This window comes from Lynx canadensis, chromosome A2 (assembly GCF_007474595.2).
Source record: "Lynx canadensis isolate LIC74 chromosome A2, mLynCan4.pri.v2, whole genome shotgun sequence".
NCBI lineage: Eukaryota > Metazoa > Chordata > Mammalia > Carnivora > Felidae > Lynx > Lynx canadensis.
In genome coordinates, this window is record NC_044304.2 from 517,347 (window position 1) to 534,470 (window position 17,124).

A 17,124-nucleotide genomic window follows, 5' to 3' on the forward strand; every position below is an offset into this window, starting at 1 on the left:
TGTGGGCCGCTTGCCGGGCCTACGAGCTGGGAAAGGGGGGCCCGAACTGGATGACGCTCTGCCGCTCGGGCCCCCCGCTCCCCGCGGGCGCTCCGGCCGCCCCGGCGCCAGGCCCGGCGTTGAAGGAGCGCAGCATGTCCTCCAGCACCTCCTTGAAGTTGATGTCACGGCGCTGGTGTGCCAAGGCCGCGGCGGCGGCGTCGGCTGCGGAGTCCGGGGCGCCCAGGGGCAGGCCGCCGGGGACCGGCACGGGGTCGGGGGGCGGGAAGGCAAAGGGCGGGGGCTGCGGGAAGGCCTGGGCCGGCGGGCTGTAGGTGAGGTCCAGGACCTCGCCGGGGCCGCAAGGCAGCTCGAGTGGGCGCAGGGCGGGCGGCGGCGGTGGCGCGGGGAGGCCCCGGCCCCGCGCGTGCTTGCGCTTGACGTCGTCGTCCATGAGCTGTAGCTCCTGCAGCACGCGGCGCACGCAGCCCTCGGGGATCTTGATGCCTGGGGGCCGGGGCGGGTCAGGGCCTCTGAAGCGGTGCCTGCTCCCGCCCGGCCCCTCTGGCGTGCCCACCTGCTCACCGACTTGCTTCTTCTGGTCCTTGGTCTTGAGGCGCACGATCTGCAGGTAGCTGCTGCTGGTGACGTCGGCCATGACGGCGGCGATGCGGCCCCACACGCGCAGCAGGGCCCCGCACAGCATGTAGTGGTGCCGCAGCCGCAGGCCCTGCACGCAGTCCTTGCCCTCCTGCACCAGCCGGCAGTGCCGGTTCCTGCGCCGGGGCGGGGGAGGGGAGGCTCGGATCCCACGGGCCCCACGCACCGTCCTGCTCGCCGCCTCCGAGCTCCCTGAACGCCCCGGACGCCCAACGCGGCCCCCCCACCCCCTTTGGCCTGTGCCATTTGTAGGGACCCTCCTCGTACACGTGCTTTGCAGAGAGGCCAGGGCCAGGCCGTGCAAAGCTGTCGCGCCCCCGTCCCAGTCCGACCCCGGCCCTCACCATGCGGTGTGGCTGCAGTGCGTCAGCGAGAAGGCGTAGCTGTTCTCCCAGTGCTCCCTGGCCTCCTCCGCTGTCACCTGGGGACACACGGCCGCGTGAGCCACCCGCATGGGCTGACCATCCACGATTCCCAGCGCACGAGCGGGAAGCTAAGGTCCACGGTGCCCCAGGCCTGCTCCTCCTGCACCGGCACCCGGGTGGGCTGGGCACAGAGGGCTGGCCTGGGGACCTGCGGAAAGGGGAGCACGTGCGCCAGGGGGCACAGGCACCCCCCCCCCCCCCCGGCCCGTCAGCCGGCACCTACCCAGTGGAACTTCCGGCACAGGCTGTCGAAGGTCTCCAGCTGGCTCTGCCGGCCCACGTTAGGCTTGTACACCGTGAAGTGCTTGCCGCGGTTCTGCTCCGCCAGGAGGCAGCTGGGCTTGTTGTCCCGGACCTGGGCAGGGGTGCGCGGGAGGTGGGGAGGTGGGGGCGATGCTGCCTGCCCCTCCCTGCCCCTCCCCTCCCCCTCCCCATCGGCTGGGGTCCCGCCCCTGGGGACATGTTGGGGGCCCCCCGAGCCACCCACCTTGTAGGAGAGGTAGAAGCCGTCGTGGGGGCCCGTCAGCTCCAGGGACTTGGCGTAAGCCTCGTCCCATTTCAGGCCGCGGTCCACGCTGATCTGCAAGAGCATGCGGGCTCAGAGCGGGGTGAGGGGTGCTGGGACCGGGCCTGCACGTGCTGGGCGGCTTAGCGCCCACTCACCTTATAGAAGACCACCTGCCCATCCTGTGGGTGCCCAGGGGCAAGGAACACCTGCTGGCTCTCCTCATAGATCTCATCGACGCCTGGAGCCAGGTCTGCAGAGAGGACGAGCAGGGGTGAGACCCTCCCATCTGGGGGCCACGAGGCTCCCAGGCTCTGGGCTTTCGGGAGCCGTCCGTCCCAAGTTCTCGGGGACACCCCAGAGATGTCCACTAGGGAGTGCAGTGGATGCTCCCCCGGCAGAGACGGCCCGGATGGCAAGCGGCCCCTCCCGTGGTGGCCTGGGGTCCAGGCCGCCTCCCCAGCCCCCACTGGACACTCACACTAGATGTGACTACAGACAACATGCCCCTCAGGGCCCCAGCTCTGCAAGGCTCTCGTGAGGATGGTTACATAGGAGTCAGCAAACTATACCTGCCGCCGATTTTATAAATAAAAAGTTTTATTGGCCAGCACGTAGCTGTGACCACTCAGTTTCCCGTGGTCTGTCCTTTCACTACCACGGCCAAGTTGTACGCTCGGGCAGAGACTGGTCCTCGAAGCTGGAAATACAGACTCTGGTCTCTCTCAGGAGGGCTTGTGACCCCCCCCCCCCCCCCCCCGGCCCCTGCTGTGGGGTATCAGCCGTCAGGTTCCTTTGGTATGAGGAGAGCAAACGTGCCAGGCTCACCACCAGCACGGGGAGCATGTGGATACACCCCTCAGGCCTAAATAAAACCTTCTGGTCCTCAGGGAACGGCACTAGGCTGAAGCAGCCCCCCTGCCCGAGACGGAGTCTTCTTGGTGCCCCAAGTCCCGCCCCTCCAGGGCCCTCCCAGTTGCTCACCGGGGTGGGGATCATCACCCCAGCATGGCCACAGTCCCTCCATTAGGAGGCTGGAGCAGGGACAGGGGCAACACCGTCAGGGCCATTTCGGGCTCTGGAGACCCCCACCCCCCACAGGCCCCCGCCCCGGGGAGGCCACAGCCCTCACCCAGGATGCCCATGTCGTATTTGCCCTCCTTCTTGTCCACATCGATGAGGTGGTCGAAGGTGTCGGAGAAATACTGGAACAGCGCGTTCTGCTTGTGCACCTCTAGCCCCAGGATGCGGTTCAGGAACTTGGTGATGGAACAGTCTGGGGGTGGGGGGTTGCTCAAGAACTTGATGGAGAAGTCTGGGGGGGGCGGGGGGGAGCTCAGGGCGTCGGGAGCCCCAGCAGGGCCCCGGGAGCTTTGCCTGGGAGGTGTGGGGGCCTTCCCATGGATTTGGGGAGGCGGGGGGGGGGGCTCTGCGTGGAGGACTCACCCTTCTCCACATCCAGACAGCCAGACCGGGACTCACGCCCACCAATGCCAACCGACAGCAGGCCCTGCTTCATATCTGCAGAAGGGGGGGCCTCGAATGTCTTCTGCCCCGTGCCAGCCCTCCAGCCAGCCCGGGGTGCCCGCCCTGCCACCAGTGCCCCCTCGGTAAGCTTGTGCGGAAGTGGGGGTCTTTGGACACAAATCCAGTCTGCCAATCCCAGTGCTCCAGACTGCTCCGGGTCAAGCTGGCCCCACACCGCAGAGACCTTCACTCATTCCCAGCTCACCCCGGAAAAAGGCGGCATCTCCTCCGGGGTAGCCCTGGGGCAGCGGCACCTTGTTCTCAGTCTGGCTCAGGATGGTGGTGAGGACGCAGCTGAGGGCCCGGGCGCCGTACTGAGTGCAGAGAGGAGGGGCGTTAGGGGACCCTGGGCGTGGACACATCCCCTCCTGCCCCCCTCCCCCTGACCAGGTACCTTGTTCTCAAAGTTGTACTTGCTCAGGTCACGGGACTCAGTGGCGCGGCGGTCCCCATGGGTCAGAGCCCCCTGCCCCGGATGGGGAAGGCCGTCAGGAGCTGTCCCGCTCCTCCTGGCGCCGCCCTGCGCCCCCCCCGCCCCGGGGGAGCCCGCCCAGCCCCGCTCACCAGGCTCTCCAGCCGCTTGGCGACGATGGAGGCGAACCTTCGCTCCCCGGCCAGCGCGGAGATGAGGAAGACGTACTCGGGGGCAGAGACCTGGTTGGACCTGTGGGTCCGGCCTGAAGGCGGAGGAGGACTCTCAGGGACCGCGGGAGGGGGACGGGACGGCCGGGGGCGGGGCTGCCCGGGGTGGGACTCACCGAACTGCTGGATGGCCCGGTCCGCGCTCCAGGGCAGCTCCAGTGTCATGTGCACCCGGCGTCGCTGGTTCTGGACGCGGCGGTCCGCTTGGAGGGAGATGCCAGAGCTGGAGGCCTCGGAGATGATGGCCACGAGCTGGGGGACACGGACGGGACAGTCGGAACCCTGCCTGCTCCTCTGTGCCTCGCGCGCCTCACGTGGGTCACTGGGACTCGTTTAAGGGGAGTACGGGAGGAGTAGGTGTGTGGCCGTGGGGGAGCCCACGTGGGCTCAGAACGGACCGTGGGCCACCCCTGGCCTGCCCTGGGTGGAGAGGAGCAGCCCACACTGAGTTCCAGCGGAGGGCCTCACAGCGGCCCCTGGGCAGTGACAGCAGCGTGACAGTGACCGGAGGCTGGGACGGCCAGGGAGGCCTGTGGGCGCCCCGCTCAGGCACTCGTGCACGCACACGCCCAGCGGGGGCCGCGATGGGCTGTGGTCCTGGGGCCAGCCCCTCAGGAACTCTGCACCTCCCTGGTCACGCGGGGTCCCCACCCGCTCCCCCCACACGGGGGGCACCTGTTGACACAGCCCATCCCCTGCGCCCCCCGGGCCCCGGCCTCATGCCCCCACCTTCTCCCCACTCATGAAGCGCTCCTTCTCCCTGAGGTTCACGTGGTCGATGGAGAGGCCTTGCTCTGCCCGAGACTCAAAGGCCACTGTCCCGTCGGGCCTGGACACCACACGGCCCTTCCTGCCAGTCATCTGGGGTGGGGGAGGGGGGAACAGCAGTCAGCCGGTGAGGCCGTCAGGGACTGGCCCCCGCATGCCTGTTTCCCTGGCCCCTTGCCTGGGTGCCCGGAGCTCCTGAGTGTGTGTGTGCTAGGGACACTGTGGACCCTGGGCTGGGACAGCCTTGGTGCCAGGCCCGGGCCGCCCAGGGGCAGACAGCAGGATTTTCACTCCGTCCCACGTCTTCTATTATAAACCTGCTCCGTGGGGCAAAACCAGAGCCTGGGCTCTCACCACAGGGACATCCCAAGAAAGGGGACAGTTTGCAGGTGGGGAACATAGGGAGGAGACACAGGGGGACAGGCCTGGGGACTAAGAGCACACGGGGGTGTGTGGGGAAGGTGGGTGCCAGGCCGGGCTGGGGAGCAGGGGGCAGGGCGACAGCGGCTGTACGAGGGGAGTCCACCACCAGCCGGCCCGGCCTCCTGGGCTGCACACTGGATGCTGGACCTGGGGTCTTCCCAGCTCTAACCCCACATCACGGTGCTGTGCGGGGTCTCTGGGGTGGCTACGAGGGGGCCCCGTGGAAGCTCACCTCAGCCACGTGCTCGGGGCCCCCAAGCTGGTCGATGAGCTCGTCCAGAGTGTTGACGGGCAGCTCCCGGCCCAGCGCCCGCACCTTGGCCAGGAGGTCCTGCCTTAGCCGCTCCACACGCTCCAGGACACCGGGGCCGTGTGGGTCTCGCTGCAGGGGGCACAGGGGCCCTGCAGGGCCAGAGGTCAGGGGGTACCAGCCAGCCCACCTGCCCACAGCCCCACTGGAAGCAGTGAAGGGGTCCCTGAGGAGTGGGGCACAGTCGCGTGCACGGGGGTGTAGGGGTCTGGAATGTTCTCTCACCCCAGGCTGCTGGTGTGAACCCCCTCTGCCTCAGGCCAGGCGCGTGGCCCTGATGGCTCTCTGAGCCCGACTCCCCTGTCTGTGAGGTGGCAAATGCTGGGCTGCGGGCCTCACCGCGGTCATCGGCCGGCAGCCCGATGGCGTCCAGAATGACTACGTCGTCATCCAGCACGGACTCAGGGGAGGAGTGGAAGTCACTGTCCAGGCCGGCATCTGACTCGGTGCTGCTGTCGTCACTGATCCGGATCACGCCTGCCACCTCGCACACCAGCCTGGGCGCCTTGGCCCCACGGCCCCGTGGCCGCCCTGCACAGGAGGAACCAGGCTCATGGAGGCCCAGCCCGCTCCTCCCTCCTGAGGGGCCCAGCTCACGGCGACGCCTCAGGAGGGGAAGGGGGCAGTCCAGGGCCACACCCACGTGCCGGGACCCGAGTGGCCTGAGCCTCTTGCTCCGTCCGGCTTTGGGCTGCTCTCCCGGGTCCTGCCGTCAGCCGGGACGTGGTGCAAAGCAGTTTTAACGTCCCTGTCTGACTTCCTGACGCTTCAGTTTACTCTTGGCTGGTGCCTGGGGAGGCCAGGTGCCTGACCTCTCACGGCAACCCTGGTTGCCTGGTTGGGTCGGCCAAAGGACGTACCCAGGTCCCGAGGGGACGGTGGTCTAGGCACCTTATGTACGCTGCCGTAGTCGGGGATGCCCCGCGTCCGGCTGTGTGACCTCAGCTGGCTTGCCTGGCCTCTCTGAGCCTCGCTTCCCACAGTGAGCCGATGCCCAGCCTCTGCTGGAAAGCAGCCCATGCAGGCACCGCCGGGAGGGTGACCTCCCTCCTGGGATGCGCTTCCTGAGCCCCATCGTGGCCCACGAGCTAGCGCGGTGGGGGCGCCGGGCTGGTTTCCACCTAGGGAGCGCGAGGCCGAGAACCAGAGTCTTAAGCTCCCCCATCCGAGGGCGACGCTGGGGACCACAGGTGGCTGCTGCCCGAGGACGAGCTAGCCGCGCCGTCCCGCGAAAGCGGGGTTTGGTCTTTGGCCAACTGGGAGGCCGAGGAGAGGCCCTGCTGGGGTCTGCGTCTCCCGTGCAGCGAGTGCACCCTGGAGGCTGCCACCCACGGGGTTCCTCTTGGGAAGCTGTGCCGAGTGCCTCTGCACCTGCTGCCCCCTGGACATGTGGGTGGCGGTGGGGGCGGTGGGGGGGACATGGGGGCGCCCAAGTTGGGCCTGCTCAGAGACAGAACCCTCCTGGCTCTGCAGCGAGCAGCAGAGGGGTCGATGCTTGCTCAGACAGGGGACGGTGGGGCAGAGGAATGAGCGAGTGAGCACGGGAGGGAGACCAGGGAGGATTTCAAGCCAGGCTGTGCATGGGAGATGGGAGAGAGATCAGAGGCTGGGGGGTGTGGGGGGAGCTTACGTTTTCTCTTACTGCCGACTCCTCTCTCTCGCTTTCTTTTGGTTGAAGGAAAGTGCTTCTGAATTAGTGACAAAAAGACACCCCTAAAATCAAGAAGCAAAATTATTCCCAGTACAAGAGAAATCGCACCTGGAGTAGCTCTGGGGAGGGCGCCTGGGGTTTGGAGAAGGCAGGCAGGGGCGGGGAGGGAGGGTGTGAGGACTGGGGGGGGGGGTGGCGGCAGGGAGGGAGGGTGTGGAGACTGCAGGGGTGCAGGGTGAGGGTAGGCCCAGGGCCACAGTTTCGCTGTGAGGGCCTGGGCGTGGGGTGGGGCCCTGAGTGGGGCTCCCTCCTCCAGCCATCAAGGGCTCTGTGCGCAGACTAACCACCTCTGAGGGGCCCTGGGCCCAGGAGGCTTTCCAGCCCTGGGAAGAGAGGCCTGTAGCTTTAGGATGCCCAAAGGCTAGTTCCTAAAAGCCGCGCTGTCCTTGAAACAGTGCTGCAGCCATGCGGCGGATGGGCACCTGGAAGCCTTGTTCCGAAATCCCAGGTCCCTTTGCTGGCGCCCTCTGAGCCTTGGGGTCACCCGTGGCTCATCGTCCCGGCCTGTCGTCTCTGAGGGCTGGGGCAGTGTCTGAGCAGATGCACACCTGGGTTCTCACGGCTGGGGTCACAGGGCACTGGCTGCCACGTAGGGAGAACGGAGGGTGGGGGCGCAAGGGGGGGGGGGACCGTCCCCGCCCACCCTGGGGGCTTCGAGCATCACTCACTCAGCGGCGGAGACAAAGCAATCGAGCTGCCCGTCCTTCTGGTCCAGCACCTCCCGGGTCCGAGCCTCACCCGTGGACTGCAGCCCGATGACCACACACTTGGGGAGTGGGGGGAGGTCGGGGGTGAGCTGGGCTCTGAGACTCCCACTGGCCAGCCCAGGAGCGTGGCCCCAGAGGGGCCCACAGGGAAGCCCCTGGTCGTCAGAAACCAAGTTGGCCTCAGTTTCTTTCTCTTTCCGCCCCTGGTGTCCTGCTGGCTGCCAGGCCCCCAACACACCTGAGTCTACCCTGCGACTCCACACAGCCTCAGCCCTCCTGGACCCTCCCACTACCCTCTGCCCTGGCTCCTGCCAGCCCTGCCTGGACGTGGAAAACCGGGGGCCCGGCCATGCCTGTCACTTGCTTCAGGGGGGCTGGGTCAGGCAGGACTGGAACCTTCCAGGCCACGCTCTGTCCTCACAGACTCGGCCCAGCCACACAAGAGTGCAGGGCTCCTGGTGTAACCGCAAAGCCCTAAGCCCTGCCCGGCTCTCGAGGCAACCAGGGAAGAGCGCCTCGCCGGCCCCGCCGACCTGGGCGCTGTGCCTGCCGGCGGCTCACCTTGTCCCGGGCCAGCTCCTCCCGGGCCAGCTCCACCAGCCGGTGCACTTTGGCGGCCACACAGAGATACTTGAAGAAGCGCTGGTGGGCCGACCAGAACTGGCCCCACAGGGACTTGCGGGACTCCAGGCCAATCCAGTCGGCGGCCTGCTGGAACACGCCCAGGGCCTCGGCCCACTGCAAGGACACGCCCAGCTCAGCTCGCTGCGGCCCGGCCGCTCCCCGCCACCCGGCTCCCATCCCGGCTGGGATTCATCGCGGGGGGCGAGGGGGTGGTAAGCAGAGCAACACAGAGGTGCTGCTGGTACCAAACAGTAAGAAATGTCAGAAAACCAAAACGTGTGGTTCTGGCGAGGCCACGGTGAGGATGGCAGACTCCACGCGGGAGGCGAGGAGACGCTGCTTCTGCTAAGGGGTGGGGACACCTGCAGTGACCGCCTTCTGCCAGCAGCCACTTGGCTCTTGACACTTCAGACCGGGCGTCTCACCCAGGACCGTGCCTGGCGACAACTGTGGCCGTCACGACTGGGGACCCCATCGAGTGGGTGGGGCCGGGGATGCTGCCCCCCCTCCCCCAGTGCCCGGGACGCCCCAGAGAGAACGACCCCCCACCCCCACCCCGTGTCAGCAGTGCTGGCGGATGGGGCAGACGGCCCAAACTAGGTTTGAACTGTAGTTCAAATCATCAACACCGTCAGGGCTGACGCCCAGGGCTTGTCCCGTGTGGGCGAGATGGGACCGTGAGAACAGAGGAGCCCGTCCACGACACAGGAATGCCCATGAAGATGGGGCCACGCCACAGGCACGGAAACGTGGACGCCGACAGCGGCCGTGAGCTCCGGGAACAACGAGGCCCCGTCATTACGGTCACAGGAGAACTGGCGGCAGGAGTGAGTCTCGACGGGCCAACTCCCCGTGGCACCCGCGAGGACAGATGCTGAAGGGACGGGAGCATAATTCCCAAGGGACACGCACACTCGTGTCCGTGTGGTCACAGAGCCCGGCCACCCTGCTTACCAGCAGGGCCGCGCGGTTGTAGACGCGCTCGAAGGCTGGGGCCAGCGGGATCTCCTCGATGCGGAAGGTGACGCCGGAGAAGCTGAGCTGGCGTGCGATGTACATGCCGCTGACTTTCATGTCCATGGCCACGATCTCCATGGCGCCCACGCCCCTGCGGACAAGGACAGGGCCACCTGACCACACGCTGGGTCCCACGGAACAAGAGTGACTCGGGGAGGGGCTGATACCGGGAGCTGAGCCCTGGAGGGTGAGGAAGGGCCAAGCACACAGAGAGCGGAGGAGGCAGCACACGCAAAGGCCCTGTGCTCCCATCTGCCTGGGCCCGAGAGGCGTGGGGGGCGATGCAAGAAAAGCAGGAGTGAGGGGGGCTCCTTCTCCTGGAGTGATGATGGGCAGCAGGAGGCAGAAGAGTGAGTTTTGGGTCCCTCTGGTGGCTGGACGAGCACAGGCCAGGGTGTAGAGCAGACACACCTGACGCTGGGCCCTGGGGCGTGAGAAGCAGCGCCCTCTGTGGGTCCCTCGCCAGCCCCGGTCTCGGGCAGGGAAGGGCACCCACCTCTTCTCGATGGCATGCAGAAACTCCTCGAAGGTTCGGAAGGGCGTGCCGTCCCCCCAGATGCCCAGGCGGCTCATGTAGATCATGTTCCGGGGCTCAGAGGCACCTGGGTTGGGGGAGCCGGCAAGGTCAGGGGCCTCGAACACCGGGAATGACTCGAATGGAGGCCCGGGAACGGGGGCCGGGAGGCTCACAGCCAGGGGTGCCGAGCGCGCGGAGGCAGATGGCAGAGGGAGCCCCGGACGGGTCTGGCATCTGCCTGGGGAGAGAAGCCCTGCCTCTGGACCAGCTGCTCCCGAGCCCCCCGGGGCGCCGCCCCCCACCTGTGGCGCTGGCGTAGACCACCCTGGCCAGGGGCAGCTTGTTCTGCAGATCCAGGACAGCCTTGCCCATCTTCGTGGAGCTGGCATTCTTGGCTTTGTGACACTCGTCGAACACGATCTGGCGCGGGCAGGGGTCAAGGACCGTTCTGGGAGACAGACAGCCCCGGGGACCCTGGCCGGATGCCCCAGGCCACCCCGTTCTGAAGGGGAGCTCGGCAAGGTGCCTGGGGGGTATGCAGCCTCGGGGCGGGAGCCTGGCAACGTCACCGCCAGGGCAGTGGGAAACAGCCTCAGGGCCCCCTCTGGACTGCTGAGGACGCGTGCCGGGTAGACGGTGCAGAGTCACACACAGACACCCGTGCCAAGGAGCACGGTGAGGTGAAACGGGGTCTCTGAGGAAGAGGGCTGGGCTGGGAGCAGGCAGGCATCCCAGTTGCGACGGGCCCCGGGGGGGGGTGGGGTCTCTGCGTAACTTCTCACAGATCCTGGAGACGCTCGACGAGGCAGAGCACCGGGGAAGGTCTTTGTATTTTAAGAGGGAAGGAACCAGTTACAGGCGAGGACGCGCGCCACCGAGGTGTTCTAAACACAAGACACGCTTCTCCTCACACACGCGCGCGGGCACGCACACGCCTCACGTGAAGCCCGCTTTACGCGGCTCTGCGGGAGCGACACTGGGAAACAGGAGCGTGGAGGTGAGCGCACAGGCACAGCCTCCAGGTGGGCCGGCCGTCGTTTGCCCCAGGCTGTGTGGGGCCTTCGCCCCAGGCTCTGCGAGCTGTCGCACGGCAAGCACAGCGCCCTCCGGCGCCGGTTCGGCACAAGAGACTTGCTCCATAGGACAGCTGGCATCTGACGGCGGTAAACCCGGGAGCTCGCCCATATAAGCGGGAAGGACACACGGGGCCGGTGTCCCTCTTCCTATCTGTGACCGGGACCAGGAGAGAGGAGGACTTTTGGAGAGTGCCGGGCGGCCCTGGGGCCGGTCACCCCACTTCTGGGAACGGGCCCAAGGAAAGTGAGAAGGGGTGACGGGGCACCCTGGCCGGGCCCAGTCACTCAGGGTTGTTTATGACCCAGAGAGAGAGGCCGGAAGCCGCCTCCAGGCCCCGGAGACGGGGCGGCACGGTACGTGATGTGCAGACATACCCAGGCTCAGGCGGGGAGGACGGGGACAGCCCTGGGGACAGTGCACAGGAAGATGAGCGCCCTTCGGTGGGGGCCAGGCCGGGCCCCCGAGCACCGTGAGGAGTGCCGAGCCCGCTGTGCGCACCACGGGGCAGACTCCCTGGCGGGGGAGGGGGTGGGGTGGGCTCAGGGGACCCTCCACAGGCGCCAGTGCAGAAATCCAGGAAAAACCGTGGCCCCCGCCCGGCACCTCACCAGGGGAGACAGGGGCGTGTGCTGGCGCCTGACGTGTGTGATTCAACGGCTCACACACGACCCACAACAGACTGTCCTGCTCTTGTCTGTACGGGTCCCCCCCTCGCTTTTCTGTAGTTTGGGAGAAGCACAAAACCAAGCTTTCTAAATTCCAAGGGAGAAGAGAAAGGTAGAAACTCCTCCAATCCGTGAAGTTCCTGCCACAGTCGGGAAGGATCTGGAGCCAATACTGGTACGGATACCCCTCAACTGACCAACCGGTCAGCAGAGCTCCTTGACCCCAGCAGCCTGGCTTTTGGCCCAGCTGTCCTCCAGCTGGCCCAGCCTGGCCTGCCCACCTGCATGGAGCCCACAACCGACTGGGAGGGAGAGGGTGAGGAAGAGGAGGGGGGGGAGGGGGGAGAGAGAGGAAGAGGGGGGAGAGAGAAGAGAAGAGGAGGAGGGAGGAGGGGGGAGGAGGAGGAGGCAGGAAGAGAAGGGGGAGGCAGAGGAAGAAGGAGGGGGAGGCCGAAGATGAAGGAAAAAGAGGGAGGAGAGGAAGAGAAGGGGGAAGGCAAAGGAGGAAAGAGGAGGGGAAGGGTGAAGAGGAGGGGTGGAGGGAGGAGAGGGAGGAGGGGAAGAGGAGGAGGGAGGAGGAGGGGGAGGATTTAGAGGAGGGAGGAAGAGGAGGGGAGGGAGGGGAGGGAGAGGAGGAGGGGGGCAGAGGAAGGAAGCGCCCTCTGCCCCATTCCTTGGCCACAGGCACCTTCCCGCCCTGGGGCCCCTCGGCGCCCCCGCGCCTGTGGTCGCGGTCCAGCTCGCCGGAGGAGCCGGGACGCCGCCGAGCCAGACCGCAAGAGGACAAGGGCGGGCACTGAGGGCGAGCGTCCTGCCGGGAATGCCTTCCAGCGGGTGGCGTGCTGGCATCCGGGACGGGAGGAGGGGAGGGAGGTCCCCGTACTGCGCAGCCCCGCCCCCGCCCCCGCCCCCGCCCCGCCCCCGCCCCGCCCCCTCTGGTTCAGGATACGACTCCGTCGAAGGTCTCCCCGCACCACTCCAAGATCTGGCGGATGCGCGTGCGGTGCTGCCCGCCGGCCTGGCTCTCCCCGATCAGGGCGGAGTAGGTGGCAAAGAGGACGCCCTCTGAGGTAGTGTTGTCGCCGTACTTGATCTGGGGGAGAGAGGCGGGCGTGGGGGTGCAGCCGGGCTCACTCCGGGACCCCGCCCGAGGAGGGGGCCACCCCACCCACCTTGCTCAGCGCGTGCACCGCGATGCCGGGGGCGTCGATGTCCCGAAGGTCGCGCTCCGCGTCATACTTGAGATCGTTGGAGACGCTGAACCTAGGGGTGAGGGCCGGTGGGTGCCATGGCGCCCCCTCCCCTCCCTGCCCACGTGCGCGGGGCTGGACGGCACACTCACCACAGTGACTTCTTCCGGCCCCGCAGGAAATTCTCCAGGATGATGCCAGCCACCGTGCGCCCCTTGCCGACGCCCGCACCGTCGCCAATGAGGAAGCCGGCCCGCTGCCCGCTGGGGAGCAGGACCTCGTGTTGCTGCGGGCCAAGGGATGGCGGTCAGGGCCCGGCAGGAGGCCCCCACGCGGGACGTGGGCCGGGTGGGGGCCCGAGGTTACCTGGCAGGCGTAGGTGATGGCCTCCAGCTGCAGGGCAGACAGGGCCCCGCTGTCCGAGGCGGGCAGGGCGAGGGTGTAGGTGATGTCTGGCGGTGGGACACTGGACAGTGTGCTAGTCTCCACCACGCGGTCAGGGTGCTGCTTCCCGATCTTGGCTGCGGAGGCAGGGCCGGGGGCAAGTCAGGAGTGTGGCCAGGGACGGGTCAGGGGCGTGGTCGGAGTCTCAGGGTTGGCTGCGGGGGGGGGGGGGGGGACCTATCCGTGCTTCACACAAAGGGGTGCGGGACAGATCCGCACAATCCTACGCGGGGAGGAAGTGGGCTTTTCATGGTACGCTCCGTGCTGTCTCAGGCGCTGTGCCGAGCAGGGATTACAGAAGTGGCCCCAAGGCCAGCCCACAGCCACCCCCCACCCCTGCCGGGGTTTCGCAGGGCAGGGCACTCACATTTGGAGGGCACGTAGTCGGCGTAGGTCTCTGCGTGGCCCAGCTCGTCCCCCTCCTCCTCCTCTGCCTCCTCCTCCTCCTCAGGCTGACTTTGAGACTGAAGGTCGGTGCGGGAGCTGTGGTCAGGGCTGGATGGCCCTGTCCTGCCCAGCACGGCCGGCCTTCCCCCAAGGGGCAGCCAGGCCAGTGAACAAGAGGGGTGGGGAGTGGCCCACCCGCCCCCAGTGTGCTGCCTCCCAAGGGCCCATTTCCCCATCTGTAAAACGGGCAGGTCTTGCTCCCAAAGGGTTAACCCTCTGAGCGTTCTAGTCCCTACAAGAGGGGGGCAGGGCTGGGGAGAAGGCCTGGCTCACCTGGTAGCTGACGAGGAGCGGGGTGCTGGAGAGAGAGGACACGGGGTCCTCGACGCCCGTCCACGGCCCGCGGGGCAGGAGCAGCTGGAGGGGACAGTGGACATGAGCCTGCAGACAAGACGTGGGGGGGGGAAGCGCCTCCCCGAGCCCCCTGACCCGGTCTCCGGCCGGGGGGGGGGGGCACCACGTGGTCTTCCTGCCCCCTCCCTGCTGCCCGCCAGCTGGTTCGTTTGAGCAACAGGCTAGAATTCCCATCACACAGATAAACAGAGCAAGGACACGTCCCACGTCCCCAACCGCAGTCACACCCGGCAGAGACTGAGCACCTGAGTCTGGTCCAAGGGAACCAAGAACCTGACAGGCAAAGCTGTGCCTGGGCGGGGGGTCCATCAGCCATGGGGGCATGAAGCCCACCTGGGATTAGGACTCATGTGGTGTCCGGGGAGCCTGGGTGGCTCAGTCGGTTGAGCAGCCGACTCTCGATCTCGGCTCAGGTCGCGGTCGCACTTCACGAGTGCCAGCGCCGCGTCAGGACCTGGCTGAGGGCTCAGAGTCTGCTTGGGAGTCTGTCTCCTCCTCTCTGCCCCTGCCCCAACCCCACTCGCGCTCTCTCCCTCTCGGAAATAAATAAACTTAAAAAAAAAAAAAAAAAAAAAAAGAATCGAGCCCACAGATTCAGAGCAAATTCAGCTCTGGGCAGATCCAGCCCACAAATTCAGAGCCCACAGATGGGCCAGGACGGGAGACCCAAATGCTCTGGGGCCATGTCGCACCTGGCCCTTGACCTGCCCACCGTCAGGGACGGTCACAGAGAGCCGGGGTGGGGTGACTTCTCGGCCCCCAGGACACACAGTGAGGACACAGCACGGTCGAGACCAGGGTCTATGCAATTCCAAAACATGCTTACCGTTAAAGTAAAAACATGACAATCACGTGGCCACCCTAAGGACAGGTGAGGAACAGGATGGAACTGAAGAAATCCCTTCCAGACCCCGTCTCCCCTGGGACTCCCACCACCCCAAGGCCAGTGACTGTGAGTGCCGGGTGCCCATTCCCGAGCACACGCGGAGCTCGGGTGTCCTTTGCGGTCTCCGGGATGGCACGGGCCCCCAAGGCATTTGGTCCCACGACACCCCACCTGATTTTTACAACCCCCCGCTGTCTTCAAAGAAGAAAATGTAACGAGAGCAAGATGCCAGCAGGCCAGGAACCTTTCCTCAACCCCCAGTCCCCTTCTTCTCAACGAACAAAAACAAACAGCCTGGCCCGGGTTCCTGGAAGGCTGAGTCAGGCCGGCGGGCTGGCAAACAGCGGGGTGTGGGTGCCGGCGCGCCCTGCCGTCCGCTCCAAGCCACCGTGCCTCACGTTCTCCACCGGGAGCAGTGGGCCGCTCGGAGGGCCTTCGGCCCGGACGCAGGAGGGGGCCGGGGTCGCCACCATGGCTGTCAAGGGCAGGGACCGCGCCAGGCTGCCTCGGGCACTTCCCGTCCCTCTGCTGGCCCCATGCCGGGCCCCAGACTTCCCAGGCCCGGCTCTTCTGCGTCTGGGCCGTGGACGCTGCCTGAGGAACAGCAAAGTGGCCGGGCGGGCATCGTGTTCAGTACTGTGCACCACCTGGCAGGGCTCCCCGGGCTCCACCCGGCTGGCTCTGGGTGGAAGGGGCTGCTCCCCCTCGGACACGCGTGGCCCCCATCCGTGTTTCCGATGCCGCCCGTCAGCCTTGAATGAGGGTTCTGGCCCCCGAAAGCTAGAGGCTTCTCTCCCAGCAGACAACCGTAAGAGGCCTGGATGGGCGAGGGCTCCCCAAGCCCGGCATCAGCCCCGGTCTTCCTCACCGATGTGCCTGGTGCCCCGGTCCTGGGAACGAGCCGGAGTCTGGGCCTGGCGCACGCGGAGACCCTGCTCACCTCTGGCGGCTCCTGCCTGGCCTCGTCTTCCCCGCCCCCGCCCGTGTCCCGAGGAAGCAGCTTCACAGACGCCAACCCAGCGCTCTACCCCCTGCAGAAGGCTGGCCGGGGGCACCCCCTCCGGTGCCTCCAGCCACTGCCCAAGGTCCTGGGCGCAGAAGCGCCAGGGTGAGAAGCAGCAGTGTTAGAAGCTGCTTCCTGCTCACCTCCTGGGGAAGGTCCCCAGCAGGGCAGAGTGTGGGCGCCGAGCCAGGGGAGGCAGCGAGGTTGGTGCCTGACCGCCACAGGACCTTTCACAGAAGGTCCCGCCCCGGTCCGTGCGTTTCCCGGGCTGTGCGGGAAACACGAGGACGCCTGACCTGCGAGCTCACTGCCGTCTGTGAACAACCCGGACCCGCCCCCGGCCCGTGGACGGGGCCCTCAGAGGGCGCTGACCTTGTCCTGGGCGGAGGGGCCAGTGCTCACATCCCAGATGGTGGGCACCTGGCTGAGGCTGTCAGCCGGCAGGAAGTCAGGCGTGTCCGCGATGTCTGAGAGGGAGTCCACGGACGAGGAGAAGATGGAGGCGTTGGAGAGGTCGTCGAGGTACGTGGAGTCCTGTGGGACGGGCGGGATGAGAAGCGGCCGGGCTGGCGGCAGCCACGCAGTGGACACGCCTGCTGCCAGCAGGAGCCAGGCGCCCTCCCCCGCCGCCCCGCGGACGGACCCCGAACACACGACGCTCAGGGAGGGAACCGGACACGAGAGGCCACCCGGGGTGTGAGTCCGCGTCTGGGAAACGCCCAGAACAGACTCATCCACGGACGGGAAGGGGGCTCATGGGGACGGGGGAGGGGCTGAAGGGGTGGAGGCGACGGCTGACGGGGACGGGGTTGCGTTTGGGGAGATGGAACGTTCTGGAATTAGGTGACACTGGGCACATGTGACACCAGCGCACGGATGTCAGAACACAGAGAGCCCCACGCCTTCCAGGAGGTGGCGTGCTGTACACGGTACACACAATTCAGAAACCTAAATTTAAAGAAAATCGGACGCAGTGCGGGGTGTTCCCACGTCGCCCTCCCTCCCACCCCTGGTCCACAGGCACTGAGAACCTGTGTATACCCGGTTTGCACCGGATACCAAGGACACTCGGAGACCAGCCCCCAAGGGCTCCTGGGCCAGCCTGGAGTGAGCCCCCCAGCCGGAGACCCCCATAGCGCCCTGCTGGGTTCTGGTGTTCATACCACTAGCCACCAGGAGGGGGCAGTAGGTGTCCAGTTTTGCACAGGGGGACGCTGGGTGCCTGAAGCTGGGGAGGGGCAGG

General features: G+C 66.9%; 1 protein-coding gene across 1 annotated transcript in view; it reads right to left on the reverse strand.

The window, feature by feature from the left end:
* The window catches only part of SBNO2 (strawberry notch homolog 2), a 48,821-nt gene continuing 31,697 nt past the window's right edge, over positions 1 to 17,124 (reverse strand). Inside the window, exons 5-34 of the mRNA XM_030335037.1 lie at positions 16,254 to 16,415; positions 16,025 to 16,149; positions 15,277 to 15,472; positions 13,912 to 14,325; positions 13,559 to 13,655; positions 13,114 to 13,268; positions 12,900 to 13,033; positions 12,730 to 12,820; positions 12,507 to 12,650; positions 10,118 to 10,235; positions 9,795 to 9,900; positions 9,236 to 9,389; positions 8,219 to 8,395; positions 7,619 to 7,716; positions 6,870 to 6,952; positions 5,579 to 5,770; positions 5,162 to 5,331; positions 4,468 to 4,599; positions 3,855 to 3,990; positions 3,661 to 3,773; positions 3,491 to 3,562; positions 3,302 to 3,410; positions 3,016 to 3,090; positions 2,702 to 2,845; positions 1,728 to 1,822; positions 1,552 to 1,644; positions 1,288 to 1,419; positions 984 to 1,060; positions 565 to 755; positions 1 to 486 (exon numbers count right to left, since the gene is read on the reverse strand). Of these exons, the coding sequence (XP_030190897.1) occupies positions 20 to 486; positions 565 to 755; positions 984 to 1,060; positions 1,288 to 1,419; positions 1,552 to 1,644; positions 1,728 to 1,822; positions 2,702 to 2,845; positions 3,016 to 3,090; positions 3,302 to 3,410; positions 3,491 to 3,562; positions 3,661 to 3,773; positions 3,855 to 3,990; positions 4,468 to 4,599; positions 5,162 to 5,331; positions 5,579 to 5,770; positions 6,870 to 6,952; positions 7,619 to 7,716; positions 8,219 to 8,395; positions 9,236 to 9,389; positions 9,795 to 9,900; positions 10,118 to 10,235; positions 12,507 to 12,650; positions 12,730 to 12,820; positions 12,900 to 13,033; positions 13,114 to 13,268; positions 13,559 to 13,655; positions 13,912 to 14,325; positions 15,277 to 15,472; positions 16,025 to 16,149; positions 16,254 to 16,415 (4,452 nt within the window). The 3' untranslated portion in view covers positions 1 to 19. The remainder of the gene's footprint in view (positions 487 to 564; positions 756 to 983; positions 1,061 to 1,287; positions 1,420 to 1,551; positions 1,645 to 1,727; positions 1,823 to 2,701; positions 2,846 to 3,015; positions 3,091 to 3,301; positions 3,411 to 3,490; positions 3,563 to 3,660; positions 3,774 to 3,854; positions 3,991 to 4,467; positions 4,600 to 5,161; positions 5,332 to 5,578; positions 5,771 to 6,869; positions 6,953 to 7,618; positions 7,717 to 8,218; positions 8,396 to 9,235; positions 9,390 to 9,794; positions 9,901 to 10,117; positions 10,236 to 12,506; positions 12,651 to 12,729; positions 12,821 to 12,899; positions 13,034 to 13,113; positions 13,269 to 13,558; positions 13,656 to 13,911; positions 14,326 to 15,276; positions 15,473 to 16,024; positions 16,150 to 16,253; positions 16,416 to 17,124) is intronic.